The 21,043-nt window shown below is 39.6% G+C and overlaps 1 protein-coding gene across 6 annotated transcripts in view; it reads right to left on the bottom strand.

Annotated features, from left to right (window-relative positions):
* The window catches only part of ESRRG (estrogen related receptor gamma), a 1,188,946-nt gene that overhangs the window by 184,556 nt on the left and 983,347 nt on the right, over positions 1 to 21,043 (bottom strand). For all 6 annotated transcript variants that reach the window (XM_073628379.1, XM_073628374.1, XM_073628373.1 and 3 more), the window contains 2 exons: positions 15,711 to 16,126; positions 272 to 388 (listed from right to left, as the gene is read on the bottom strand). In XM_073628379.1, coding sequence (XP_073484480.1) covers positions 272 to 388; positions 15,711 to 16,113 — 520 coding nt within the window. In that variant the 5' untranslated portion in view covers positions 16,114 to 16,126. The remainder of the gene's footprint in view (positions 1 to 271; positions 389 to 15,710; positions 16,127 to 21,043) is intronic.

Below are 21,043 nucleotides of genomic sequence, written 5' to 3'. Positions count from 1 at the left end.
CTTTAGAGGAGCTCCAATGGTTAATGAGTATTGCTAGTGCACAGGGAGATCCAATAGCCACCACAAGTACACAAGTAGGGGCCCTACTATGTCCTGTTCAAACAGCATGAAATGTGTTAGCAGTGTGTTCAGACAGTTTTAATACTTTTCTGTTACTAATGCTTTGTTGACTTTCTTCTAAATTTCAAATGTAGAATAAAAAATATGGTCCTTTTATTTACAGTGACTTTACATTCTGTTCAGAGCAACTTTAGAATATATAAGATCTTACCTTCTTTCAGCATTCCGACTTTTAAACACTTCATGAAGCGGCAAGCTTGGCACGACTTGCGTCTGCGCTTTGTGATTTCACATTCATTAGTGGCCGGGCAGCTGTATTCTATGTTTCCTAGTTTGTAGAGAAAATTTAGAGCAAGTCAGACTTTACACGCCATATAACACTGGAGAATACAGCAAAAAACTAAAATAAACTCAAGTTGGGTTAAAAAACTAAAATCTCATAAATATGGTAATTTTAACAGAAACAGTATCAAATCAAGATTTTACAGCAACTTGAGGGAAACTTGTATGGAAGAAGTTTTGATGCTGTTAATGCCATCCTCTCCTACTGTATATACAGATCCAATGGCTTCAGTAGTTTCTCAGTCACTGACCTGGAAGAAGAATATATAAGTCCTGATTTTACCAGGACTTAATGGATCTACATGCTCATCCTAGGCCAGTGGCTTGAACAGAACTGAAGCTAAGGAGCCAGACATCTAGAATTTTCAGAAGGTGGCCAGCAATTGCAATATCTGTATTGTATCATTTATGGTGAAGTGCTTGGTCTTTGTATGGAAAGGAAGGTGTTATAATTTTGAGACAGAGGCCACTCTCTAAATACTTATTAGCCTGGATGGGTCCCCAAAACAATGACCACAATAATATTGCAAAGATGAGAGCACCGCAGAAGTTACAATACCAAGAACTTTTTATATACGGGTTATATATATGGAGAATATGCAGTAGGCAGCAAGTGCACTCAATGGGACTTGCAGCAGGAGGAATTTTTCAACGTAGTTTAATCAGTGTCAATGTTTTGGTGGGACACAGTCTGCCTTTCTCAAGACTTTTTTTTATGGATTGCACCCACGCCAATATCACTACAAGTGTCTGCAGTGGCCCATCTCTACACTACCTGGTTTATATATGTATATATGATAAATGATTCAAGCTTTGCAAAATCTGCTAAGTTTTTGAAGCTACAGAAAATTGCGTTGTACTGTGTTTATGTCTAGGGAGCACTCACACTTATTCTTACAGTCAACACTTCATAATTTAATAATGTTTAATTAATAAAATTATTATTTAAAAAAATTAATAATTCGGCTAATAATGATTAGCCAATCAACTTTAAACTGTGAAATGGACAGTTCTGGGTTACATTTTGCAAAATTTTAATTCAATTCCTAGATTGGTTTTACTTATGCACTTGATTTTTTTACGTTTTGAGACTGTTTATATAACCCTTAAATGTATTAAGTTCCATGCAGTAGTGAAACAGACACTTGTGTTCTTTCCTCTCTCTTTGAAAGTCATTGTCTATTCTCTGAAGCCTGTGCAAGACAGCTGGTGTCCTCTTTGGATAATACATGGAGGAGGCTTGCTAGGGGCATAGGTCAAGCTGTTGGTCCAGACGTCTTGCAACAAAACAGCATCCTCTCTGCATTTGCATACTCCTCGTCTATGCCCCTCTTCACAACCAACTTAATGGTAAAAAGTTGCAAGTTAAAAGGTTAATAAAGCCACAACAGTGATTTATTAAAATGTGGACGTCTTGTTGGTTGAGAACGAGGTGGTGAGTAATGCACAGCTCATTTACAAGGGAAAGAGAAAGTCTATTTTGCAAGGCCTTGTCCTCCTTGCACACAACTCTCCTTAGTTTTGTAACCCTTCCCCCCTCGTGATTAAGTGCATTAGTATCTTAATGAAAATGCATTTTGTTTATTGGTCTCTCGGGAAGGGGGAGGTCAGCTCAGCAAATGCATAAATTGTCAAGAGAGACAGTCGGAGCATAATTGCAATCTTACATCTCCTTGTTTGCAGCTCCCAGGGTCCATCAGTGGCCCCCCGGAAAACATGTGCCCATTTTAGTAATTAGCATAGAGTCTGCCGGGGACCTGAGCATTGATGAAATATTTCAGAGTTAATCACACTTTGTAAACACTGATTCATATTGACTTCCTTTCTGCGGACTGATGGCTCCTCATTAAATATCACATTAGCGGATTGCAGAACTGCATCGAGAGTCAAATGCTCAGCTAGTGCTAATTCGACGGGAAGAGATGGAGACGTGCGTTTCTTGAAAATGTGTTAAGTGGCCATGATAAAGAAGTCTGTCAACAGTGAAGCATTAAAGATAAGGCTGCCACAATTTCCTATATATTGGCAATCTGCTGTAGGAGCCTGTGTAAAGGCCGTAGGTTCGGGAGATTGGACAGATGGAAAACAAACCTGGAGCTTGGATCTCACCTCCGACACTCACTTATGTTAAGTTAACCACGAACCCTTCAGTTATTTACCCCACTTTTCTTTATCTAAGTTTTTGATTGGAGCTGAAGGTATTTTTTCATGATCAGTTGCACATAGGTTAGTGTGTTTTTCAATTCAACGAAAAAGTCAAGTTTAAACATTGTTTGATGCTTCGGATGCTATTCAATTACTTATTGATCAATTGCCTATTCAAATAATAACGTAAGAAAGGCCTGAATAAAAAAACTAACTTTTAGATTCTTAATGCACTTAATGAATATGTAAATTCCAATGATAAACTCTTATTTGGGCCTTTTGGTCTGTTAAATATACTATTGAAAGTCTTTTGCTATATCTGACAAGGGGAAAAAATACCCATTGGACCTGTCAAAATTACAATGGGCTCTCAACTTTCTGTGCACTCTATCTCTGCTGTGCTGAAATCTCAAGCAGTGTAATCAGCCCTGCCCAGTTCACTGCATATTATGGAGATGCGGAGAGGGAGAGGAGTTCTGTAAGCCATATTATTAGAGTAACCTAAGGTGACAATGCTGCTTCTCCATAGATATAGAAACATGGAAACATAGCAGAAACATAGAAAAAAAAAAAAAAACAAGTGGTCCATCGAGCCTGTCCCATTTTTTTTTTTTTTTTCATTTATGTTTTTTTTTTTTTTTTTTTTTTTATGGACTGGTTAGCTGCAATATTTTACACTTTTGTACTTGGATCCAGGGTTAACTGCTGCTGGTACCCCCATTTGGGAGATATCCCTTAACTCCGTGTCCTGATGAAAACTATAATTAGGACAGGAAGTTAATAAAAATCTTACCACTAGGGGAGCAAACAGAAAAAGACTAATCAAGTTCTTACTTTTCCCCATTATATTCAAATAAGAAAAAAGTTGCAGGTGGCAGAACTTAGAAACCCCATTGAAAATAATAGAAATTCAATGATCTGCTTCTTTCTAAATTTGACCCGTGAAATGATGGAAACTTAGGGCCATCAGGATCTAGCGCCCCCCCCTCCTCTTTTTGTTCGTTTTGGTCACATGCTTACTATATGCAGAAATGCTGGGTATTTCACGAGAGATGATTCCACATGAAGCAATGGAGAGGTGGGGGAGCATGATAAAGTATAAATGGGTCAGGGGTTGGGCTTTCATTTGGCTTTGTCAATTTTGCCCTGAATGAAAAATAAAAATGCTTGAAATTAAGTTGGTGAAATCAATTATAACACAGTTTTAAATTCTGTTATGATACTGGTATCAGTGCAGCTTGAAAATTGTGAAGTTCACTAAAAGTATTGAAAATAAATGAGGAATAAACCCTCATTTAAATGAGGAAAAAATGATTTATGATGAACGTGGTACCACACAAATACCTTCTGTTTTATGAAGACTCTGTCATGTTTCCTACCGTTAAAAATAACATACCCTACAAAAAGAAAAATGTGAAATTTGTTTTTGTTTCCTAAACAATAGGTTTTATGCCTTCTCCGATCTCCACTAGATCCTGCATCTAAAGAAGTGGTTGTCAACTTATGATGCATGTGTAGGGGACTTCACCTGTGGCCCCTGATGTCACCAATAGGCTGTATATAATATCCGGTGTATGTAATGCTACAAAATACTGTCTGTGGACATATTACAGGAGATGGTCAGAGACTGTGGAAATGCTACCGATGTGGTTGGAGACTGCTTAAAATCACCATTACAGCCCCTTTAAAAATGATCAGTGCTACCACTACTGACTGCTGTGGTCTGAGAGCCGCACAACAAGTACCACAGGGGCGTGTCCGTCCTTTGAGATGTGGGTTGGACACCAGGAAAATAAAGACAAAACATTTTTGGATGCAGTAGGGAAAGGTTAGCATACCTTTCTATTGCTGTCTATGTCCCTGCTGGGGAGATTCACAATCTCTATTTGTCCCGGGGAACATTTTCACTAAGAAGGAAACTAATGGGAAACATTTTGGCTTTTGATGCAGTTTACATTTTTGTTTTTGTTTTTACAGAAGGAATTGTAGGGTTTTTCTGAAAGCCCCAATAGGACAGAAGCTAATCTGAGCTATCAGGACGTAGGTCATGGATCAAGTATCTATATCTTCAGAGCACAGGCTGAAAGAGATATTAAAAGTGATATTAAAGGTTCATCTTTTTTTTTTTTTAAACTTGCCGACCGCCCCATGTACATGTACTGTGAGCGGCAGCTCTCCTGCACAAAATCACGTACAGATACACGATTTCGCTATTCCAGGTCTGCGGTCATTGGACACAGCCGGAGCCAATAAGCGGGTCCGGATCATTCCCGAGAGAGGCAGAATGGTGGTCTGCTTGTGTAAACAAGGCAGATCACCGTTCTGTGACAAGGGAAGTCAGACATCCTGTGTTTCTGCTAAGCAGGAACACGGATCTCTGTCTTTCCACAGATAAAGCATCCCCCACACAGTTAGAGAGCACTCCCTAGAGACACATTTAACCCTTTGATTGCCCGGGATGTTAACCTCTTCCCTGCCAATGTCATTAGTACAGTGACAGGGCATATTTTTAGCACTGATCACTGTATTAGTGTCACTGGTCCCCAAAAAAGTGTCACTTAGTGTCCGATTTGTCCGCCGCAATGTCGCAGTCTCGCTATAAGTCGCTGATCACCGCCATTACTTGTAAAAAACATAAATAAATACAAATTCCATAAAAATATCACATAGTTTGTAGAACCTATAACTTTGGCACAAACCAATCAATATACGCTTATTGGGATTTTTTCTACCAAAATTAAGTAGCAGAATACATATTGGCCTAAACTGATGAAGAAATTTGATTTTTTAAATTTTTTTATTGGATGTGTTTTATAGGAGAAAGTAAAAAATATTGTTTTTTTTTTTTTTTTGTTTATAGTGCAAAAAAATAAAAACCACAGAGCTCAAATACCACCAAAAGAAAGCTCTATTTGTGGGAAAAAAAGGACATCAATTTTCTTTGTGTACAGATTCACACAACAGCACAATTGTCAGTTAGACCCCTTTCATTTTTTTTTTTTATTTTTTTTTTTCATTTTTCAATAAAATAGCACCTGTAAAGTGCCTGAAAAATGCCTCATCTGCAATTCCAGTGTGAAAGCTGGGGTGCTTTCACGATGGGGTGCTGCGATGGCAGAACATTAAAAAAAAAGTCCTGCAAGCAACATTGGAGCGCTTTGGGAGCAGTGTATACACCTCTCCTAAAGCGCCCCTGCCCATTGAAATCAATGGGCAGCACCGCCGAAGCGCCTGCAAAGCGCCGCGGCAGCAGCGCTTTTAACCCTTTATTTGGCCACTAGCGGGGGTTAAAAGCGCCCCGCTATTGGCTGAAAAATGAAGGTAAAACGTCTCTAAAACTAGCGGCGCTTTACTGTTGATGCCTCCGACACTGTCAGTGTGAAAGTGCCCTTAATGTAACAAAGTGTTGTATTGCAAAAAAATGGCCTGGTCAAGAAGGGGGAAAACCTTCCGAAGTGGTTAAATAACATACATACTTACCTGCATTGTGCAATTGGTTTGAACAGAGCAGTCCAGATCCTCCTCTTCTTGTGTCCCCCACTGGCGCTCCTGGCTTCTCCCCCTTCAAATAGCCCTCCTAGCAAGCTGCTTGTACTGGGGTACTCAGGGTATATGTGCAGGCTTGACCCTGAGCAGCACTATGTCCGTCTATTTCCTTGTCACTGGATTTGATTGCCTTTAGAAGAAAACAGGAGCATGCATGCTCTAGTAGCAATGCTGCAGAGGCCATATCAGCCCACAAATTGTTGCCCCCATAAGGAAGGAAGTAAAAGTAAAGGCCATACACGGCTTGAATTTTGGTCCCTTCCTGCTGAATCAGACTACATTTAAGCGATGGGTGCCATTGTCGGCACCACCTGGAGCAACAATTGTTCATTAGACTTTTGACGAAAGAGCCAGTTAGAAAATTGTTGGCCAAACAAATCAAATCATATGCAGCCACTGTATAGGTATTCTGACAGCCACGGGGCCAGGTTATCAGAATATAATAGTTGGAAGGGGAGATCAGGCCATCCACACTGTTTATCATGGATGGAGAAATCTGTTTAGCTGATCATAATCTGTATATACTGTATGTCAGAAGGGGTATATTTGCCAGCTTAATTGTCAGGATCAACAGCTACTTTATCCATAATAAAAAATTTTAGGTGGGGTTCACATATGTGCGGGTTCATGTCTGGGGTCCCGTGCGTGTCTGTTCACCATTTCAGGTGCAATTCAGGTCAGATATTTTGCTTGAATTCGCACCTGAATCGGACCCAAACACGCAAAGGACACGTTTTCCCTCTGGACCGCTGCCGCTCCAGGCATGTGTGAACCGGCTCCACTGAGAGCCGGTGACACTTGCCTGTCATGTGAATTGGATGCGGGGAAACCTTGCAATAAATGACAAGCACACATAGATAAATCTAATGAGAAGGCATTTTGAGAATTCTTTTTTTTTTTTGTGAGGGTGGGAGTTTACAGACAGTCTCTAAAAGAGTGGTAAGCAAATTGATTTTCAAATCAGGTGAATCTACGATTTTTTGTGAATTCATTTTCAACTAGTCTGCATGGAGTTACAATTGTGCATATTCCTCCACGGTTCTCCTTATATCAGACAAAAATTTGTTAATTTGAGGTTCCATGAAGTTATGCCAATTTTTAGGGAAGCAGTGTCCTGATAACAAAAAACAAAAAAACCCCACTACCTGACAGCTCGAAATCCCAAGAGGAACATCAGAAGTCGAACATTTCAGCAATGCAACATGGGCAGTCTGCTGTCCTCAAGCTGTTGTGGAAATACAAATTCCATCATCCTCTGTCAGCTGTAGGGGATTCTGGGAGTTACAGTCCTTAAACAGCTGGTGTGTCACAGGTTACCCCTTGCCTTCCTGGAGGCCAAAGGCCAATGTCCATTCACTAATGGGTATCATTATAGGTGGGAAAGCAATGGGTTTTAAAATAGTCATGACCATGTCAAAATTTCCTCTTGTGACACGAGGAAAAAAAAAAAAAAAAAACATTTGGCCATTCGTACATCCAGATGAGGTTGGGTAAGGACAGATGGTTAACTGGGCACATAGAATGAGTTTGTTTTATGCCTGTTTCCCTCCATGATTGCAGATGTATTTGTGCTTTGAAGTGAACAAAACCAACATGGTAGTAGGGATGTCTATGCTGGGCATGACAAAAACGATAAAACAATTCAAAATAACCCTTGGCTGGTCCCCAAGCAAAGCAAAAGAATCCTGGGCATATTTTTTTTTTTAATGAGATAAAATGGCAAAAATAACAATCTTGCACAATTAGTTTGCAGACGGTGTAATTTGCTCACATACTTGTTAATGGAATCTTACAGATCTCTGGCTTACAGGGGCTAGCCAGCCCTCCCTGTCAAGTGCCAGAAGATAATTTGTCTGTCCCTAGTAGAAATCTAATGTGGTTTTGCAGCTGGCAGAGCAATGCCGGGTGATGTCTACTAGCAAAATGTTTCCGAGTAAAAATCTGGACATTTGATCATTCACAGCATATGTCATTAGTAGCTACATCTAAAGTCAGTTAAAAGGGTTGTACCGCTGTTTTAAAAATAGCTTATATGCCTCATCACCATCTGTACTTTGTGGGTTTCAGCGCTGTCTGTGTTTTTTTGAGTACTGGCAAAATAAAAATGCCCCTTTTGTAGATTCAGTTCATAAATGATTACATTTTAAGCTAAACTCCAGGTAGATATAAAAAGAGATCAGTTCATGTTGTTTGTTTATGAAAAAAAATTAAAGTGTATGTCCAGCCAAAAGTTTTTTCTTAGTTTTATATAGAGTGACAAAGAGCTAGAACCTACTATCCAGGCTGCATTAAAGAGATTTGCCCCCACTTCCTGTCCTGATGGCAACATTTTACAGGAAGGAAGGAAGGAAGTGAAAAGAATGTTCCAAAAGCAACACACGTAAAAAAAAAAAAATTATATATATATATACAGGCATACCCCACTTTTAAGTACACAATGGGGTTTATTTACTAAAGCTGGAAAGTGCAAAATCAGCCTCACTTCTGCATAGAAACCAATGAGCTTCTAACCCCAGCTTGTTCAATTAAGCTTTGGTAATAAAACCTGGAAGCTCATTGGTTTCTATGCAGAAGTGAGTCTGATTTTGCACTTTCCAGCTTTAGTAAATAAACCCCATTGTGTACTTTAAAGTGGGGTATTCCTGTATGTATCTATATACCTATCTATCTATATATCTATCTATCTATATATAGATAGATAGATAGATATATATAGATAGATAGATATATCTATCTATATATATCTATATTTATATCTATAGATATATATATATCTATAATATATATCTATAGATATATCTATAACTATATAGAAAGATAGATAGATAGATAGATAGATAGATAGATAGATAGATAGATAGATAGATAGATAGATAGATATCAATCTCTCTCTCTCTCTCTATATATATATATATATATATGTATGTATATATTTTTTTAGATAAAATTATCTTTCAGTAGTTAAAGGATAGAACACCCGTTGGATATTTATTTATTTCAATAGAGCTAAAATCTGTAATTAACATCTGTAAAAAAAAAAATAAAACAATCAACATTACATATAAATACTATCAAAAAGTGCTCAAAAATGTTTGTAATGTTTGTAACTACAACAATAAATTGCAGAGATTATTTCTATTGATATATACTATAGATATATATCTATCTATATATAGATAGATATATATACGGAACTACCTGCCTGGAGTTTGCATTTTCTCCCACACTCCAAAGACATGCTTGTAGGGTACTTGGATCCCGTCTAAATTGTCCCTAGTATAGGTATGTATGAATATGCCTTCAGGAAGAACCAGCCACAATGTGGGTGATTTATTAAAGAAGTAGGGCATGCTCACTTTGCAAGGGAATTTTCACTTTTCTTAGTAAATGGTCTTAGTATGTGTATGTATGAATGTGAGGCATGGACCTTAGCTTGCAAGCTCCTTGAGGGCAGGGACTGATGTGAATGTGCATGTAACGCGCTGCATAAGCTGAGGGTGCTATATAAGTACCCGTAATAAATAAAAAAATAAATATATTTTTTATATATATATACGAGATATATATATATATATATATATATATATATATATATATATATATACGAGATATATATATATATATATACATACATATATATATATATATATATATATATATATATATATATATATATATATATATATATGTATGTATATATATATATATATATATATATATATATATATATTTATTTATTTATTTATTTTTTCTATTTTTTAAATACAGGATAACAACAAGAATATAAGTATTGAATGCCTTCAGGAAGAACCAGCCACAAGATGGATGATTTACTAAAGATGTAGGGCATGCTCACTTTGCAAGGGAATTTTTACTTTGCTTAAAGGCTCCTTTCACACTGGGCCGGGGGCGGCGTCGGCGGTAAAGCGCCACTATTGTTAGAGGCGCTTTACCATCGGTATTCAGCCGTTAGCGGGGCGGTTTTACCCCACCCTAGTGGCTGAGAAAGGGTTAAAAACCACCGCAAAGCGCCTCTGCAGAGGCGCTTTGCCGGTGGTATAGCCGCGCTGTCCTATTGATTTCAATGGGCAGGAGCAGTGAAGGAGCGGTGTATACACCGCTCCTTCACTGCTCCGAAGATGCTGCTAGCAGGACTTTTTTTCCCAGTCCTGCCAGCGCACCGCTCCAGTGTGAAACCCCTCGGGGCTTTCACATTGGAGAGACAGCAGCGGCTGTTTCGGGTCGGTTTGCAGGCGCTATTATTAGCGCAATAGCGCCTGCAAACCGCCCCAGTGTGAAAGGTGAAAATTCTGTATTCCTTTAGATAAATCAGCCACAATGATCACTATAGCGGCCTCTACAGGACAAAATATGCATATGATAAAAAAAAATCAGGTTAAAGCGGAGCTCCACCTAAAAGGGGACGCTCCGCTTGTCTGCCTCCCCCTACCCGCCACATTTGGCACCTTTTGGGGGGAGCGGGTACCTGGTTTTGACAGGTACCTGCTTCCACTTCCAGGTGAGTCTGCCATGGCAAACTCACCCAGAAAATTGCCCCCCCTCCTCCTTCCCCCCGCAGATGGCCCATTCACAGAGCTCTGCCGGTTTCCCTTAACCAAGATGGCGGCGGCGGCAGCACCCGATAGCTGATTGAAAAATTGGCTCGAGTGAAGACACCGCTGGATTCATGGACAGGTAAGTGTCCTAATACTAAAAATGACTTTTATTTTTTTTCTGCAGAAGCCTGGAGCTCCTCTTAAGTCAATATAAATAATCAAATGTAATAGAAGACACGATCAGTTATTATTTAACCTTTTACTAAGCAAGTTTTTTATTCATCTGTCTATATTTTTACCAGTTTCATTCAAATACAGGTGTGCTTTTTCTAGTTGACTTTCCCCATCTAAACAGTAGCAAAAGATGGCAGCCACCATGTGGGCTGGGCAAATATTTCTGGAAAATCACCTTATAAGTTCACTGAGAAGCAATTTGAATGGAAACATAAAATTAAAGAGTTGTTATATAAGTGCATTGATCTCTTTTTTGCTTTTACTTGACATTTCCATCTAATGGAGTTTAAATGAATATTTAATTTTTAATGAAGAATAATAAAATGTATCACAGTGCTTTAGTTTGTTTACAATCTTAAGAAAAAAAAAAAGTTCAGAAAGAGGAACTCTTACTTATTGGCAGAACCGTAACACTAATCTTCAGGTTGGCATTAGGAATAAAAGGCTAAGGTGAAGGACGGGAAGATAAACCGCTAGTGGTATGACGCCACGTGTAGTTAATAACAGCTCTTATCGTAACTTTGGATAAAAAGTAAAATGTTATCACAAGGCATAAAAGCCGCAAAGATCTGTCCTATTTACTCTCCATTCTAATGGAAAAGTGGCACAGGTTTGCCGCTGACCCAGGGCAGGTGCCTGTAAACAAACGTATAAGCTGAAGCCAATCTAGTCGCGTGGAGAGTCCATTAAGTGGTTTATCTTCTATCTGGAAATGTACTTATCATCATTTAAATACAGCTATCGGCCCATTTTGCATTCTAATGGTGTTATGTAAGAAAACCTGAGTGTACACTAGACGTTTCCACAGATTGCTGTGTATTGCTGCGGCGGTTAATACGTAAATGATGAGTTAATGAAAAAAGATTAGAGAACTGCACGTGTTGGAATGCCCAGGTAAGTTTGTACAATAAGAAGGGGATTTATTACTGAAGTGTACATACAGTATATTTGCTCATGGCTCAAGCATCTAAAATTGGCTTCTTGCATCCCCATTAACCCCTCTGTGGCCATAAAGGGGCAAATGTATGAAGTGTTATTACTATCAACAAGTGGAACAGGCAACTCTTATGGTCAGATTTACCGCTTTGCACTTTTTATTAAAGTGGTTGTAAAGCCTTAAGCTTTTTCACCTTAATGCAATCTATGCACTAAGGTGAAAAACCTTTTGTGCTACAGTACTCCCCCTCCAGCCCCCTTCTTATCTGAGCCTGATCCGATCCAGCGATGTGCATGAGCGCAGCGGCTCCAGCCACTGTCTCTCTCCTCATTGGCCAGATGGGTAGCAGCAAGAGCCATTGGCTCCCACTGCTGTCAATCAAATCCTGTGACATGGGAGAGGGGGGAGGGGTTGAATTCTGCTTTCTGTGTCAATAAATGCAGCAGCAGGACTTGGAAGCATTCCTGCAGTGGTGCCCCCCATGGAAACCGGATTTCTGTGGGGGCACCTGATGAAGAGGAATAACCTGGAGCGCCAGCAGGGGATCCCAGAAGAAGAGGATCAGTGCTGCTCTGTGCAAAAGCATTGCACAGAGCAGGTAAGTATAGACATGTTTGTTATTTTAATCCAAAAAAAAAAAGCTTTACAACCACTTTAAAGCTCAACTGGGCTTTCAGTTATAAGTCAGCTAAATACATTCCTGATGCATGAAAACAAAAGGTGTGCAAAGTCTTACATTTTAATTAGAAATCAGCCACACCTGAGTACAAACGCCTGTCCCTTAGTAGTGTTCTGCATAGTGGCACCCTTGTTTTCTGTGTGAAAGCAGTAGTCTCTCTGCAAACGTCTAACAAGGCCCCTTTTGAGTCAGAACTAAAACTCTCCAATCAGCAGGGAGCATGAGCTTTGCTGACTGCAGAGCTAGAGGTCTGACTCAGCAGGGGGCATGTTGGACCTCAGCAGAGAGATCATTGCTTTTACACAAAAGAGCAAGCATTCCGCTCTGTAGCATTTTGGCAGGGCACAGGCTTTTGTACTCAGGCTGTGGTTGCTTTCTTCAGAAAACAAACTGTTTTGATGCAACTGGAATGTGTTTAGTTAATTTAAACTGAAAGTTCAACTGGACCTATATAATTAAAGCAGAAATATATTTTTTCATATCCACTGTCCCCATGAATAGTATTAAAAAATAAGCTTTTGCTGCAATACTTACCTCTTCTCTGGCACTGTCTTCTACAGACTTACAGCTCCTGGTCCCAGCCACCACTCCTCTTCTAGATTGAATGATTGCCAGCATTATCCAACCCACTTCCTGTGAGCCCAGGCTGTCAATGCCATGCCCATTGGGAACCTGGGCTCACAGAACTCCTCTTCCTGAATTCCTTAGACTGAGAGAGAATGAGATTTGCTGTCAATCTTGTTGACAGGAGGGGACATTAAAGTGGTCAGAGTGATGACCTCCTTAGTGTGGTGAAACTCAATGATTGTCCACTTAGCAGGATGGGGTTGAACCTTAACCAAATTTTGATGCTTTAAACAAAATAAGAAAAATACAGAGGCTTTCATTGTAATATGCTGGCTGCTTGGCTGTTATGGTGTTATGGTGACCAACTAGATTTAGTAATGTCTAGGTCATGGACCCAGAACAAACATTTCGATTTGGAGATTCCTGATCTATAGATTTGTTCTGGGCCAGTGACTGAAAGTTTTAAAGAAACAAGATCAGCGTTTCAACCACAAAGGGAATACTTAGCAGCAGCAGCCTAGAAGTGTTTCTTATAATAGGTTTACTTCAACTGCAGTGGAGACCAGGGACATGACTGAACTGCCTGGCAAGGGAGTCCTAATCACAACACTGACTAAATAGAATTAAAAAGCTTTTGGCAGGTAGGACAGTCCACATATATGTACTGCTGTCTGCAGTTTCACTTTAAAGTATAACTAAAAACCTTCTTTTTTTTTTAGTGGAGATGGATTAGAGCACTTGTTGAGTTTTTTTTTTTTGCTGTCTGTGCCCCTGTTAAGGGGATAAGAAAATCCCAAAGGGGAAATCTTCCAATAGGGACACTAGTTCTGGTGACCAAGGAATTCCTCCAATTTGCAGAAATTTCCTCTCACTTCCTATCTGGCTGTGGGACAGGAAGTGAAGGGGAATCCTCGCAATAGGACACAGATGGGGACAAAAAAAAAAACAAAACAAAAAAATGACTGTGGTTTAAACCCTCCATTACTCTATAGAAAATGAAAAAAAAGTTGTGCCTATAGTTTTTCTGTAAATGTCAGCAATTATGGTTGCAATAGTCACATACTAATGTAAGCCTTTACACACACTAATTTGAACGTATTTCGTAACACAGTGTAAAGAGCAACAATGATGCAAAAGTGCAGTAGCCCACTCAAACAGAATGCAAGTCCTCTCTTAGGCTTAGCTGATCTGACTATGGTATGCTGCTTTGTATTACAACACTTTGCACATATTAATTGCAATCTGCAATCTGCACCTTACTGAATACATTTGAAACTGTTTTCCTTCAGAGCTTCTATCCTCTACAATCCATATATTGACTGTGGAAAGAGTGCATGTGACATGTGTCTCTGAATGCCTTCCTTCAATGCAGAAAGAAACAGTGAAATATTCAGGAGGTCACTTTGAACCAAGAAGTAAATTAAAAATTAACATTTTTGGTGGTGGTGTTAGTGGTGGGAGGAGGGCAATGGCCTTTTAAAGTGTACCTGTGGAGTAATTCATTCTCAAAGATCACAATCACGTTTGTAATAGTTTAGAACACCTGCTGCCTGAGGAATTAAGGTGAAAGTGTGTGTGTGTGTGTGGGGGGGGGGGGGGGGTCTGTGATTTCAGTACCTCTATTGTGAAATTTGTAGTTGATTTGCTCCACAATGTCTGCAGCTACAGGTGTCAGTATGAGCTTGTTTTAAAGCTCACTTACTGCATAGAAGAAGAATGGTTAAGAATATGCACAAATGTGAATGTTCATAACCTAACCACAAGTTCACGTTAATATCCAGTCGGACACAGAAGACAAAATATGCTTGAAACATGGCTCCTAACTGACCCTTCTTTGGAAGAACTGTCCTGCTTTTGGAACCAGATCCTTATGTCTGTGTGTTAGCTGGATGTACCATTTAAAATAACTGCCAAATGTACTACACAAAATCAATCATTCAACCTTCTAAATTATTGCCTTTATTATTCTGAAAAGGCAATAAAAAGGAAAAGTAGTGTAAAAAAGGCTCAGTGGATTTAACTAATATTTTTGGGGGCATTAAATCTTCATGGACCTCTTAACAGAGTCTTGGCAAGGATTTGCCTTTTACCTGCATACCTTGGGCTAAAATAAGTCCCTCTTTCCCACCTCAAAAGGTATATGGACATATGAATAGGTGTTAAAAATGTATCTGGGTACTAGTACTTTTCTGGCATTTGACTACAGTAGACCATACACAGTATGCTTTTGTTTGGAAACTCAACCATACCAACAATAATTGTAATATCTGTGTCCTATATGATCTAACTAAACAGCTATTTTAAGACTGGCTTCTTTATAACACTCTTGCAGGCTTAATCAATAAAATATCCACAGAGCAAATCTAGTACCGGCAGTACCCAATCAGCATCCACCTTGTATTGATCAGGTATCTGTCTGGGTGCAATAGGTGACTGCACTGTACACCTAGCACCTTGAACTATTTACTTGACAAAGGTCTCTGGTGACAAACCTTATAACAATGGGCCATCAGAACCTTAAGTCTTTATGGCCAGCTTTAGTACATTTAATTGATGTAAGGAATTCAGTTTTAAAAACTGATAATAGCATAACAATGTTTTGATTTGGGTATAAATATTGTCTGATAAAAAATAAAGCACCAACCTTGAATTGTCCTTTTGAAAAAAGCCTTACAGGCCTCACATGAAGCCACCCCATAATGGTAGCCTGATGCTATGTCTCCACACACTAGACACAGTCTTTTGGGCATTGCATTGAGCATGTATTCACATTTGGTCTGTGAATCTTCGGCGATGGTGCTGGAGCAGTCATCATAACGTTTCCTGACTGGCCCATTGCCACCAAGGCCTGTAGCCGAAGGGTACAAGGGTGGTGAGTCCAGTCCATTCTGGTGCCCGTTCATGGTGGAACTGTAGCTTCCGCTGGCGTCGGAGGAGCCACCTGGGCTGTGGTGGTTGATACTGTCCGTCAGGGAAGCTGGACTTGAGGGTTCCGTCTTGATGTATGACGAGCAGCTGGAATCAATGTGTCGATCTTTGCTTGACATTCTGCAGAGAAGCCTGCATGGTAATAAGGGGGAGAGAAAAGAGAAGACTCCGTTTAATAAAAAGCAAGCTTCCTTTTCTTTAAGATTGCTCTGTAGGGGCTAAAGACTGCACATCATTCATCCATCAGTCAATAACTCTTGTTGTACATGAAGGTAATCAGCATAAGGCCATGACAGAGATTTAGCAATGTTACAGACAGACGGTAAACAAAAACTTTAAAAAGCACAAATCCCCTTTCCCAAAGGTAAGGCTGCTTGTCAATCGCAAAACTGTACATGCAAGAACACACATTGCAGTGCTGGAGGCTTAACCAAAAAAAAAAAAGAAACTGCAAAAATGATTGAATGAAAACATGTAAATTCAGATTCCTTGCAATTGATTATGTTATTTTGGTCCATCTCAGTCATTATTGCATCACATTCTTCAATAGGGATATGAAGGCATGACATTTTTTTCCTTTAGTATGATGATATAGGAAAATAATTGATCAGAAACCAGTTAACATAGGAATAGATCATTACAAAATATGATTTAGACATTATTGTAGGTACATTTTCCAAATTGTGCTTGTGTGAAATTATTTTATCCTTGTTGCCTTAAAGTTTGTAAGTGGCCACCCATTTGAATTTTTCTTAGCTATTTTATACATTCAAAGTGTCTGAAAACCTCAGATTTAAAAGTTAGAGACTTCATTTCTCTGTCTCTTACTTTAAACATTTTGGTTCCCTTTATCTATAGAAAAAGTGTAAAGCACACAAAATGCCTGGCGATCCTGCCAATCCCTTTAAGAAGTAAGGGTTTCATGTTCTTTCCTGACCATGCTAAGTAGGAAAGAAGAACCATGGTAGGGTGGTCAGAGTTCACCCTTTTTTTCTTCTCTGGGACCTGCCTGTAGTCTTAAAGATACACCCTCTCCCCATCTTCCTAGAGTTTGAAATAACTAAAAATCATTTATCAACTGTTGATTTCAACTTATCTTGGGCAATGGCTTACAATCTCTAATAACCCACAAAAGCCCGGCTTTGTAGTGAAAAATCAGATCTAGAAATATAAATTTAAAGGACAACTCCACTTTTAGTTGTCATCCTCCAATGTTTCTTACACCCCCCTCAGTGAAGCCCAAGTGGTAAAATACTTATTTTTATCCCCGCTCGGGAGTTCGCCACTGTGTGGCTCTGTCCACCACCACAAAGTCTTTGCATCGAAAACTCCTGTGTAGGGTCCATTACATATGTATGCCGCTTGTGACGTTTATTCCTTTGCTTTGGTCTGTACCCCTCCGGATAACCATGGACTGCCATGATCACAGACCAACCACTGGAAAAAAGTAGGAACATATGAACTTAGCTAGTAGTTTTAGCTGCAAAGACAATGCAGAGCCAGGCAGACCTCATAAGGATAAACTCTACCAAAAGTGAAGTTGTCCTTTAAAGTTCACAAATGCTGATCAAAACCAGAGTGAAATTTTACAAAGAACTATTTACATCAGTCGTTGCTCCCCTAAGGAATTTCTGGTGTACACTAGTGCTAAAGTGGTCAGAGGCCTATTCATTTACACATCCAAACCTACATAACATAAGAAGAACACACAATCTAAGACACCAGTACTGCAAGGCAAGACTATTTGATACTTAAAGCAACCTTTTTAAGAAATACAGAAACTCAATATGTGACTTCTTTTTTTTGTTACTCTCCAACCTTTATCCGTTAACACTAATTAGCGCCCTAGAAGTGGCTTGCCTTTCCTTACAGTCATGTCTTAGGCCAACATATGAAAGAAAGTGGTCTAGCTCTGACTTACAGCAGCTCTGTGAATTCCTTTTAATTTAGAGCACTTACAAAACCACTTATTACCTTATAATTACTGGACTGCTCTCACATACATTATGATCTTAGGCTACAGTTAGGAGTTATTAGGGTACTAAAATACGCTCCCTTTTTACTCTCTCTCTCCCCGGCAGTGAATTTTATGCAGCCATGATTAAAACATTCATTCAGATTCATCCCTCGCAACTGGGCTTTCACCAGATATTGCAGGCTCCTCATTAACAATGCCAAGTGCTTCCTCTTTCTTGTCCAGTTACTGCTTATGTTTTCTCTCCATCAGATAGCATACGGGGGTTGATTGACTAAAACTTGAGAGTGCAAAATCTGGTGCAGCTGTGCACGGTGGCCAAACAGATTCTAACTTCAGCTTGTTCAATTAGGCTTTGACATAATATCCTGGAAGCTGATTGGCTACCATGCACAGCTGCACCAGATTTTGAGCTCTCCAGTTTTAGTAAATCTCCCCCACAGTGCCTATCTAGCCTCAGTTACTAATGCCCCGTACACACGATCGGATTTTCCGACAACAAATGTTGGATGTGAGCTTGTTGGTGGAAAGTCCGACCGTGTGTATGCTCCATTGAACATTTGTTGTCGGACTTTCCGCCAACAAATGTTGGCTAGCAGGTTCTCAAATCTTCCGCCAACAAATGTTTGTTGTTGTTGGACTTTCCGATCGTGTGTACACAAGTCCATTGGACAAAAGTCCATGCATGCTCGGAATCAAGTACGAGCCGGAAGCGCTCGGTTTTGTAAAACTAGCGTTCGTAATGGAGATATCACGTACGTCTTGTATGTCACTACATTCCTAATTGTTGGCCAACATTTGTGTGACCGTGTGTATGCAAGACAAGTTGGAGCCAACATCCTTCGAACAAAAATCCACGGTTTTGTTGTCGGAAAGTCCGATCGTGTGTACACGGCATTAGAGTAAGGTTTTTTATAACGGTTAAATTCTTGGGTGCTTAAAAGCAGGAAATGGAAAGATCCTTTTTATAGCTATTTTACCACTCATTTGGTGAACTCTGCTGATATATCTGCATTTGACCTTTTTTTTTTTTTTTTTTTTTCTTTTTTTTTCCAGAAATTTTTATTGCACAAATCCGTACTGCAAAACACATGCCAACAGGCATACATCCAAAATTACATGACAAAATAATTAGACCCTATTCACACGGGACAATTACTTGCATGCCCCACTCAGGGTCATGTCTTGCAGGCATGGGATGCACAGGTATTCCATGTCAGCACTCCCATAGATCTCTATTGGGACACATGTCTGCACGGATACAGTTCAGTTTGTCGGCTAAAACATGCTAAGTGCATCAAAAGAAAAGGTGTGAAAAGTATAATGCCACGTACACACGATCGGAATTTCGGCCCGCAAAAGACCGATGAGAGTTTTTCGTCGGAAAATGCGACCGTGCGTATGCTCCATCGGACTTTTGCTGGCCGAATTTCAGCCAATTTCTTAATTTTTCGGTAGGGAAAAGTTCCTATACGATTGAACATGAACAGCATTGAACTTCATTTTCTCAGCTCGTCATAGTGTTGTGCGTCACCACATTCTTGACGATCGTAAGTTCAGCGAACTTTTGCGTGACCGTTTGTATGCAAGGCAAACTCGGGTGCAATCCCGTCGGAAAAGCCGTCATATATTTTTCCGACGAGAAGTCCGATCGTGTGTACGCGGCATTACAGTTTTTTTTTCAGAAAACAGCCACAGCCAGAATAAGAAAAGACTATCCCCTGCCAGAATGCTGTAGAGAAGGACCCTTGATCCCTATGTGTGGAAGCATTGTGCTCATTGCAGCCAGCTTTCTCTACAGCATGCTGGCAGAAGATCAAGCTTTTCTATTCATGTTGTGTCTAATTTCTAAAGAAAACAAAGCCTAAGACTTTGCACACCTTTTGTGTTGATGGATTGGATTTGGATTTAAATTGGATTTAAATTGTTACCTCTGCGCAAGAATATTTGACAAATATGTCTTGCATGGCTATTTTGTACTCTGCCATGCCTTAGAGAAAGGCATCTGCTCGCAGATTTAAATGTAACACTAAAACTCCTTGATAGGTTGAAAAATTCCTTTTATCCCCTCTACCATACACTGGACAAATGCAAGAGGAATGCACTACTTGCAGACAATTTCTATGGTCTTTCGTTAGTCGAAGGTTGGCCATTGGACGTACAGTATCTAGAATGAACTGGAGATTACATGTCTGAGTAACAAAATCTTTTCACCCCTCTCACATGTAAATAGACACATTCACTAAGGATACACATTTCTTAGAGACTAAGATATATTGTAAGTAAGCTACAGGAAATTCCAACTACAAGGTGACCAGTTTTTCCAAAGGCAAAAGTTTCCACTGGGTATGGTAGAGATGGCTTATTTTCCCACACATTTACAATTTTTATACATTTACCAAAAAAATGAAGAACAACCAATTAGAAAAAAAACCTCACAATGGCATATCTAGATAGCATCACAGTCTTCTACCCTATGCCAGGATTGGCAAGTATAGAGGAAAAATTAAAAACTCAAAAACCCTAATGCCCTGTACAAACGATTGGATATTCCGACAACAAATGTTGGATGTGAGCTTGTTGTCAGAGAGTCCGACCGTGTGTCTGCTCCATCGAACATTTACTGTCGGAATTTCCGCCCACAAATGTTTGAGAGAAGGTTCTCAAATTTTCCGCCAACAAAACTTGTTGTCGGAAAGTCCGATCGTGTGTACACAAGTCCGTCACACAAAAGTTCACGCTTGCTCGGAATCAAGCAGAAGGAGCCGCGCTGGCTATTGAACTTCCTTTTTTGGGCTCGTCATACATCTTGTACGTCACCACGTTCTCACGTTCGGAATTTTGGGCCAACATTTGTGTGACCGTGTGTATGTAAGACGAGTTTGAGTCAACATCCTTCGGAAAAAAACCCACGGTTTTGTTGTTGGAAATTAACATCTATAGATTGTGGTAATGCACAAGTTTGAACAGCTCCCCTATACATTGGGGGAGATTTACTAAAACTGGTGCACAACAGAATCTGGTACAGTTGTGCATAGTAATGAATCAGCTTCTAGATTTCAATGTCAAAGCTT

The sequence above is a fragment of the Aquarana catesbeiana genome, linkage group LG04, assembly GCF_042186555.1.
Source record: "Aquarana catesbeiana isolate 2022-GZ linkage group LG04, ASM4218655v1, whole genome shotgun sequence".
Classification (NCBI taxonomy): Eukaryota; Metazoa; Chordata; class Amphibia; order Anura; family Ranidae; genus Aquarana; species Aquarana catesbeiana.
Note: the sequence above shows the minus strand (reverse complement) of the source record. Positions and strands in the feature narration are given on the sequence as shown.